This window comes from Diadema antillarum, unplaced genomic scaffold, assembly GCF_040938485.1.
Source record: "Diadema antillarum isolate AM-2024a unplaced genomic scaffold, OU_Dant_1.0 seq00000910_RagTag, whole genome shotgun sequence".
Taxonomy (NCBI): domain Eukaryota; kingdom Metazoa; phylum Echinodermata; class Echinoidea; order Diadematoida; family Diadematidae; genus Diadema; species Diadema antillarum.
The window spans coordinates 28169-38198 of record NW_027271766.1 but is presented as its reverse complement, the minus strand read 5'-3'; the positions used below and the strand labels follow the sequence as shown (position 1 = coordinate 38198).

Sequence of the window (10030 nt, the reverse complement as noted above, 5' to 3'; positions counted from 1 at the left end):
TACATTCAGCAGCAAAAAAAAAAAAAAAAAGTTGGTGTGGTCTCTTGATGGCACGTGTGAATTCATACACAGGTTCTGTTTCAAATAGTCACAAACATTGATACACTTAATAACATACACATGTATATGTGTGTGTGTGTGTCTGTGTGTGTGTGTTATCCAAGAAGTTACTTCTACAGTGTACTATCACATATAACAGAGGACAGCTATGTGAATATATCTCATTTAATGCTCAATGATAACAGCACATCATGAATCAGAGCTTTGACAATAAAGCAGAAATTTTTCACTTTCATCCAAAATATTTCTAATAGACTTCAGAAAATGAAGTTAGTTGATATCCACAAAGCCATAAAATTATCATTATTGGTAACCTGTTTAAATGGTTACAGTACAATTGGTCATGATTTCAAGCTGAGATAATAATCATCTACTAAACCTAGAAAACAGAAGAGAAACACCCATCTACATGAAGTTATTACCACATTCATATTCTCCATTTGTATTATTTTCATTGGTGAATTAAGACTACCTTCAAAACATGAACACCTGCACATTCAACATAAATAGTTACCTGAATGTGTAAGATTCTAAGTGGTGTATACACTTAATAACCCTATTTAGAAATATCATTTTATCATCCTGAAACCTTAAACTTTAAATTTTTAGACAAAAATATTGTTGCTCACCCCATAGATTTAAAAAAAAAATTGAATATGTTAGTATACAACTTTTGACTGGATCTACCTTCATCTCCTTGTCATGAAACATAATTATCTTCATAGAACTTCGACAGCCCCCAATAAAAAGGGCCTCTACCACAATGGCGTTCGAGGTGCGGAAAGAGTACTAACAGGACACTAAAGCGATGCAGGTACCATCTTATCAGACCGAGTGACTTGCATTGATACAAGAGGTATACTGGGAAGACAATTTTGTGCAATGGTCATAGAGTTTCAGGCTGGCATTTCCTTCTGATGCAATGCATGTGTATCTCGCAAATACTGTACTCAGCAAAAAACTACCATAACAAAGGAGTGACGAAATTCAGAATTTCAATTGTCTAGTTGAAGCTAATGATGTACATAGTACTAGTTTATAACATATCACTCTTGACAACTCCTTTTCATGCACACTCAAGATTCTGCAAATTAACACTTCAACACATTCCTCTCTTGCACCAGTGAAAATAATACAAATCAAAGTTTATGGCTCAGTGCTTGGTTGGGAGCACACAGGGACACTTCACAAATTCTCCCTAATGTCTTTTCTGAATTTGAATTACTAAATTTTTGTCCTGCTTACTACGTAAGGATTGAAGCCGACATGACTCAGAGATGTGACTGTGCAGTGTTAGGACTCTTTCCGCTTCCTGGTTGTCAATTGCAGAAGGTGAGGGCAGTGTCACGCTCGGAGATGAGCTCCTTGGCTGTGGCATCCATCTTTTCACGGGCAAAATCACTGATGGACAGCCCAGGGACAACGGTCCAGGAGTGGTCAGGCGCGATAGTGACCGGCATGCTGTATATGATATTCTCTGGGATGCCATAATGGGACCCATCTGACAACACACCCATAGATACCCATGTTCCCTGCAAAATTAAATGATAAGGGGGAATAGAATTGTCAAAATTTCAAACATAAATGCTCCCAAAAAAACTGTAATCATGATTGTTTCACTAGCTGAATACAGTAATTAACGATGTTAGCAACACATAGAAGTTCACTTATATTCATCTTTTTAACCCATCACATTTCTGTCTTTATTTCTACTGACTAGATATTCTTCAGGGCAGAAGGAGGGAAGCTATTTCAGGTGTTAATGTCTGTTGTGAAGGCTAACATTTACGAGAAGTTTAGCATTGGCTTGTCCAACATCAGCTAAAGTCCACCATGACATGTACGATGCAGTGAAGTGCACAGTCTGCTAATTGCATTAGTTAATTAGGCCTGGCACAAATTGTACTAACCTCAACATGCTACAAGCCGTACATCAACTGTGAGTATCACACTGACAATACACTACAATCTCACAAATACACAAATACATGTTCTAATGATCAAAAATACATTGTACTGGAATGTACAAAACACATACAAATGCACCACATGAAAGTACATGTTCTTATAGTAAACATGTCATGTTCTGAGATCCCTAGATTACAATCAGTCTTGTGCGATATACTTGTAACATGCAACCACATCTCCTTGACTGTGACCCCCACCCCCACAGAAAAACAGAAGTCATCATATGAAAAGAAACACAATAAGAGTGCATGTTAGGTTGTTGTTGTTGATGATGATGTTGTTGATGTTGTTGTTGCTGATGTTGTTGTAGATGTTGCTGCTGCTGCTGATGATGCGGTTGTTGTTAAATGAATATACATGTACTAAAAACATGTGTCACAAAGCCTTTTCCCATGGGCATAGCTGAAGAGCTGGAAGAACTTCATTGAAAATGAGAGCCTATGAAAGGTAGTGGATTTTGATCTGACAGACAAAGGGAAAAATGATGAAATACCTCCTTTGTGCCGAACCACCAGTCCCTCATGTGGTCACAGATGGCTTTAGCTGCTGACATCGCACTGGACAACTTCCTGGCTTTAATGATACTGGCTCCACGCTGCTGGACAGTCTGGAAACACAACACAAAGAAGCACATTCAGGCTTATAATTCAGCAAAAACTAGTCATTAAGATGGCACCAACATTACAACATAGGCATTGACTTCACAACAGATGCATTAATAGCTTTTCTGAATACATGACTACTTTTCCACATCAGCATTGGCTTCTTCATGGCAATATCAGCTTTTAAAATTCCACATTTAGTCTTTCTAAATCAGCCTCAGCTTACAAATTACCGAAAGCTATTCAAATCGACATACTGTAAAAGTGGTTTCTTTCGCGGTGGTTTTATTTTCGCGCTTTGAGGTTGAACCGCGAATTTAACACCACTCGAAAATGTTTTGAACTCGTCAGTTGTTACAATGCAATCATTACCGACCGCAAATTTAAACACACGCGAAAAAGTCGGCACCGATGGAAACCACGGAAGTTTCTGTACGCAAAAGAAACCGCTTTTACAGTAATCATTTCCACATTAGCACCGGCCTTTCAAAATCAGCATTAACCCTTTTTAAATCTGCCAGAGACTCTATGTCATGTTGCAGTGAATCATGTGAAATCTTGCTGATTGAGTTTCTACATATTACTTGATGTTTTCACTAAACCTCTGAAGAATTCATGTACATTCTGAATAATTATGCGGAATCCTCATGACTTCACCTCTGGGACTTTAAACTAGGTACCACATCGACTTGAGTACTGTAGCAGTCAGGAGTAATCAACTACTCTGGTGAGGAAAGTTAAAAGATTTGTCGGAGGAACAGAAACAAAGTCCTTATCAATTTAATTTAATTTTTCATGGACCCTCTTGTAGAATCAGGAAGACTGTGCAGCTCAGCAGAAGCATTCCACAGCAAGCCACCTATTTCCACCTCTCACAGGTCTTTCTTTCTCACAACCGAGCTTTTCCGATATTTTCTGAAAATTTTGCGAACAAACCTACAGTGACAGGAAAGCTTTGCTTGGCATTCGCTATGCTGAAACTCCCTGTTTAATGTTTGGGTGTGACATTTCCTACAATAAAACATCAATCCTCCATCACAACACACCTTAATGAACTCTCCATTGAGCCAGTCATCATCCTTCACAGTTTCTTGGACAGTCTTTGTTGCACCAGACAAATTGACAGTGGCGTGGGCGGCGTCTGGGAATTGGGTACTGGAGTGGTTACCCCAGATGATGACTTTCTGGACCTCATTACAGGCAACACCTACACGGCTGGCAATCTGCAAATAGTTTCAATTTAGAAATTAAGAAATGATAAGCAACCACACATGATTGCCCCATGCCTCAAATGGGTTGGAATAGATTGACACATTAAAAGATGCACCAGTGGACTTTGGGTGACATCTATATTATATGACATGCACATACAGAGAAAATGGGGAGGGGGGAGATGAGAGAAATTCCATCTACTACTGGTACTAGGTGAGGATTCAGCTTAAAACTATTTGTGAGATACTTTGAAACCACTCCATGAAATGTTAAAGGGCATACAATTTTAAGAGGAATTCAACCTTTATTTGATAAAACTGCTTTTGAAATGGCTGACAAAAACAAAATGAAACAAAGCGATCCTATTAAAAGGTGGGTCTCTCCTTTATCAGGATCGCTTTGTTTGGGGTGACCTCAGTCATTTCAAAACCAGTTTTCATCAAATACACTTTGAATTCCTTTTAGAATTACATGCCCTTTCATATTTCATAAAGGTTTCTCATGATCTCAAAAAATAACTATCAAAACACGTTTGAAACCTGAAGCCCCATCTCAACCGAAACTGTACCAGCCCTTTAAACATGTTGTCTACAGTTGCATGTATGAAACAACTTATTGTCAAAATTACTACAGTAAATCATTTTGAAAATAGTCAAACTTATTACTATCTCCTCACAGGTATGAGAGTTATAAGGAATTATATTTAACACATCTTGACACTGGGCAGGTCAAGTACATACCATGATATTCATCGTACTTTGTCATTAAATCACTTTTTTTCCCACAGATTTTTCAGAATGAGTTGATACTTACATCAAATTATTCACAATTTCAACAGCAAGTTCTTCTATCTCTAAGGGCAAATGACAGAATGCTTTGATTGGAATGCAGCTCACCTGCGCCTGAGCCCTGTTCTGATCCAGGCGAGTCATGCAGGTGAAGTTCTCCTTGGGGATGCTGGGTGCATTCCTCTGGCAGATCAAGCAGTTTGTGTTGGCTGGATTTCCCACCACCAGGACCTATGAGACACATATATATAGTCGCATATGCATGATCAAAGTGGAATGACACCAGGCCAATGATAAAGTCCATAAAAATATTGTTGCAAGACACATTTCTCATATTCATTATCTTATTCATTCAGGGCTGCTTATATTCCGTCATCAAAACCAGGAAGACGCTCACTTGTCCTCACCTGAGTATTAAAAGTTCACCTTCCATGCATTCTTGCAAACTATTAGCTATGAAGGGGGGAGTGGGCTTTGAGGGCTTCCCGGGGACATGATGCCATCAATTTGTATACTCTTATCACATGGCCAAAAATACCTGCAAGTATGTATAAGCTTTGACAATTCATTTTCAAAGAGAAGATAAAAATGTAAAGATGAATAGTATCTCTGCAGATAAACATGGATATTCTATAATTAATGTTGAACAAACAAAACGAAGACAAGCACAATTCAATATGTCTGCATCTGTTTCATATTGTACAAAAGAATCAGCTACTTGCTACAACTACTGTGATTTTATTGTTTCAACATTACTATTAAACAAACACCTAAGTAAATCTACTGCGCTAATTATCTTGGCAATCATCAAATATAACAATATCTCTCTATGAAGAGGAATTTTGTCTGAAAAACCTTTGCCCCTACTTATCTGAAATCAAATTCTGTAAACAATGCCTGCTATCTAGATAAAACGCTACAGGGCAGACAAAATGCATGGCTTTCCCACAATTTAATACTTGCAACGAGCAACAGTGCCATATGCCTGTAAAACAAACAAATTCATATGAGCAGGGTCCTTTCTTTCAGTTTTTGGGCATACCTTGACCGTCTTCTTGGCATATTGATCAAGAGCCTTTCCCTGCACTTCAAAGATCTTTGCGTTGGCCTTTAGGAGATCGGCTCTCTCCATGCCCTCCCTGCGTGGCATGGCACCCACCAAGATTGCGACGTCAATATTGGTGAAGGCTTCTTTTGCATCAGCAGTGGCAATGATGTCTACATATACACATTGGAGAAAATGGGCCTCTGTCCATTAAACTGGATACAGAAACATTACAATGTATCACAGACTGTCTGTGTATTCACATGCCATGACAAATTTTGTCGTACTGTCTCTTTAAGGACAGATTGGGCAATGTAACAGCAGACATTTGGGAACATTCTATCATGGTAAACTATTCAAAAGCATTTTCAAAATCTGATAAATATATCTTAAATGTAAAATGCCACACAGAAAATATACATTGTGGAACTGATTCTGCATATTTGCTGATTTTTCAGAGTCTGCATTGCAAAAAATCCATTACTCTATGCACTCAAATGGTGGAGAGACTACACATCACGATACTGGGCAACTAAAGCAAATTTTCAGCAAATTCATAGTCATAGCTTATTATGAAGAGACATTGCTTTCAGCAGTCTGAACTGTTTGCCTGTGCAAGCACCAGCATTTTTGACATTCACTGAACAATGGCTGTCAGAGCCTGAATAAGCCTTACTTTTGACCAATGGGAGAGAGCAATCCTGGAGCTCCATGACGACACCTTCCAAAACCGTCATCATTGGCGGAATGTCAAGGAGCACAAGGTTCAGAAGCTGTGCAAGAGAAAAATGAATCCATTTTATTCATTAGACAAAAACCTTTTTATCTTTTAAGTTACAACATAGGAAGGAAGTGATAATGTATAACACTGCAATATAATCAAACAGGAAAAGTGTACCTTACTTAAATATTTGTCCAGTCAACTGAGCTGAAAAGTTTCCAAATAATCATTAACACAAAATCTCTAGTAAAAGACATCTTTCAGCAGCACAGCACATGCATGACTGACATATTGAATACCTACTGTATCTTTACAGGCTGCAAAATTTTCCTATACAGACCCTGCCACCTGCATGAAATTTTTGACTAGAAATGTCGCTATGGCAACTTGTATGCCTCCACAATAAATATATCACATTATCTTCCAAATACTATAGGTGTACATAAGTAATCACTATCTGGTAGAATGTACACCATATTTCATGATACTTTGAGCCATTTTCAAAATATGGGGGAAAAAATTAATGTGACCCTTGACCTTTGACCTCATATTTCTAAGGAGAATCATTGCTAGGCAATATATGTACATTTACCAAGTTTTATGGAGCTATTTTGAGTTATTTCCAAAATATGAAAAAAAATGGAGTTTTTCCATCTTCACTTGACCTATGACCTCACAACCAAAAGCTTTTCCTTGAGAATCCTCATTTGGTAAAGCATATATACACTTCGTTTTATGAAAATACCTTCTGCCATTGCAGAGATAATGGGGGAAATAGAGAAATTTACAGTTTGACCTTAACCTGTGATACAGTGGCCAAGTTTCATTTGGATGCCTCAAACAGTTCTTGTAAACGTTGCCCACAAAATTGATTACTGATGGACAAGGCAGACTGACAGGCGGATGGAAAGACAACCCCAAAACATAATGCCTCTAGCAACACTTCATGGCGGAGGCATACAAACTGATTGATACAAGATGCTATATGGATCTATAGAAGTGAAATGACAGTAGGCTTTTACAGGATATTTGTTTTCCTTTGTGTTCTTACCTGGTTTGGTCCAAAGACATCTCCCTTCGCAATGGAGTAGAGGAGTGAGTAGGCGATCTGCCCTGCGGCACCAGTCACCAATACACTCAGTGGTTCTGCCTGTAATTAATCAGTCAAATAAGTCTGTCACAAAAGAAAACTTGTCTTTCTGCTACCTCAGAAACACCAACATAATGATCGTCAAACATCTTGCAAGCATCAACTTACAAATTTGGTTTAATTATGTGGCCAACACAGGATAGAAAAGACCAAGAGTCCTTTTCACATAGATGAAAGACGTAGTGTACGATTCCCTTGTAAAGCTGTTGAGATCACTGAATTCAATTACCAATATTCTATCTGACTTCTCGTTTGTAATTTTCCTATGTGATTTCCTACATTTCTCCTAAACCTATCTGGAATTCTTTAACTGTCACTGTATTCTAGTCCAAACCTACACAAACAAAGCTTAACATTTAAATGATCACTATACCCCAGTAACTTTCTCCCTAAATTACTCCAATATCAACTGAGGTTGTTTTAAACTTTTACATTCGGGGACATTGGGAGCACGGAGCACTGCTATACTGCATACTTTGAATTTGCAATCTGTTCCCTCTTAAACTGATGACAGGGATCACAACTCAGGTATAACATTCAGAAAGCATCTCACACATTTAATGTCACCAGTCAAGGGAACATCACACATAAACTAATCATAAAATCATGAATCAAATCAGTCAAATATTCAGGACCACTTCACCACTTTACAGTTGTTTAAAGAGATTAATTTGGTCATATGGAAGTTCACATTTTCATCAGATATCATCTCCACTCTCTTAACTAGACCAAAAGATCGGTCTGTATCTGGTCATCGGGGATATGTTCTGCGGAGACTGCCTCTGGCTTCATGGATCCCCTCTACGGAGGAGAGCAATAACGTCAAAAAAATAAAAGACTCCTTCGGACAGACAGATCTTTCTCAAAAAAGTTCTGTTTACTCAATACATCTCGATGATTTTCCATTACCAAACCCTTTACCTGATGCTAAAGCTCCATTCTTCCTTAAAATTGTCCTTGTCTCCATGAATATAAAAAAAATAAAAAATAAAAACTCCCAGCTCATCGCTGCACTGCACTTCGACTGTCACTATCGGCATTCCTTTATAAATTATACACTCTCCGGATGTTGCTTCCCATCCTCACTCTTCTCTTGAAACACACTACAACTAGAAGTTAGAACTACAAGGTCTAACGTTACAGTCATTTTTTTTTGTTAGTTTTTATTTCCTTTAATAGGTGGTCTACAGGGATTATTTCTCAGTTCTTTCTCCCCTTCTGGACTACATATAACTTTAGGCCCTATATTCTTTCCCATCAGAAGTTAAGTTTTCAATAATTCAATTAATTGCCTATTTGGCGATCTCTGCACTCCACTCACTCACCTCACTGCATGCAGTGTGCAATCGATAGGCCTACATGTCGACTCATTGCATGCTGCATGGTTTACCACTATAACAGCTTTATTTACCACGATCGACCACGTATTGATGTACACTCTGTATTTTCATGATTACAATGAGTTTGTCTACAGACGCTGACAAAAAGATAGACAGAAAAATCCGTCCGTTCGGATTTTTAAAAATAATTATGATCATTTTTCGAGTTCAGCTCCTCCAGCTCCGGAACATGACTGAGATCCCCGCCGACGACGACAAACAAGATCATGAAGATACAGACCGATCTTTCGGTCAAACAAAAAGACGGCTCTGAGAAACTGAATGTTAAACAGTGCACACAAATAATCTATAGTTTCAAGCAGAATAATGGGCTAGATACAGTACTCACCATGCTTGTAATTGTATACTTTTCTGCTTGATCTCCCGTCTAGCTGGCACGCGATGTATGATGAGTATGACGGATTTTACGAGGCCCGGCCCAGGGTAGTACGATTAGCTAGCTAGCTGCCACTACAGGTAAAATATACATACCACACTAGCTAGGCATGCATGCACAGCTCAGTGCGGCATGCACCACGTTCTCATTTATACAGTATGCCAGAGGTCATAGGCCATGCACAAGCACACGCACAGCGCATGACAACGGGACAATGGATCATAGGAGGAGTGGGACCTCCAACGACCCACACTCGGCATTCACTGATCTGAAATTATTGTAGGATCATTGTGTGGAGAAACGACTGCCTTCATTCTGTCGAAGCAGTCAAGATATCATAGCGTTATAATTTTCCTTTTGGACAAAAAGTAAGGGAGTTAAAGATTTTAGGAGTGTAATTTAGTTTGGATCCAATGGGAAAGAAATATTGAATTATACCAGTAAAAGAAATACCGGTACAAGTATTCAATAAAATAATGATCGAAGCAACGTGAGTTGACATTAGTTGGGTAAATTCAGTTATTGAAGACTTTCATTTAAGTTAATATATTGGGTCTCTTACCTCTTTGCCTGAAAGGGTTCATAACGAATTGGAAATTGGTGTTTGGGAATTTATTTGGCTGTTTTGGTATTAGAGTAAAATTGATGCATTTTCCATCATTGAAAATGCTCAAAGAGAAATGTGAGTTAAAAGGTACGTTATTTACT

At 38.4% G+C, this 10030-nt stretch overlaps 1 protein-coding gene across 1 annotated transcript; it reads right to left on the bottom strand.

Moving 5' to 3' along the window:
- Positions 1-226: 226 nt before the first annotated feature.
- Positions 227-9335, bottom strand: LOC139741208 (malate dehydrogenase, cytoplasmic-like). Its single transcript, XM_071651798.1, has 8 exons — positions 9275-9335; positions 7448-7546; positions 6352-6448; positions 5673-5848; positions 4739-4861; positions 3677-3853; positions 2522-2635; positions 227-1592 (listed from the first exon to the last, which is right to left on the bottom strand). The coding sequence occupies exons 1-8, from the start codon at positions 9275-9277 to the stop codon at positions 1380-1382; spliced, it is 1002 nt and encodes a 333-aa protein (XP_071507899.1). The 5' UTR covers positions 9278-9335; the 3' UTR covers positions 227-1379.
- Between the last annotated feature and the right edge of the window lie 695 nt (positions 9336-10030).

What these genes read in the sequence shown, in the direction of transcription:
- LOC139741208 (XM_071651798.1), bottom strand. An exon ending in ATGTCTTTGGACCAAACCAG is followed by an intron (nt 6,449 to 7,447) that starts GTAAGAACACAA and finishes TCTCTTGCACAG; the next exon opens with CTTCTGAACCTTGTGCTCCT. An exon ending in ATGCCAAGAAGACGGTCAAG is followed by an intron (nt 4,862 to 5,672) that starts GTATGCCCAAAA and finishes TGTGTCTCATAG; the next exon opens with GTCCTGGTGGTGGGAAATCC.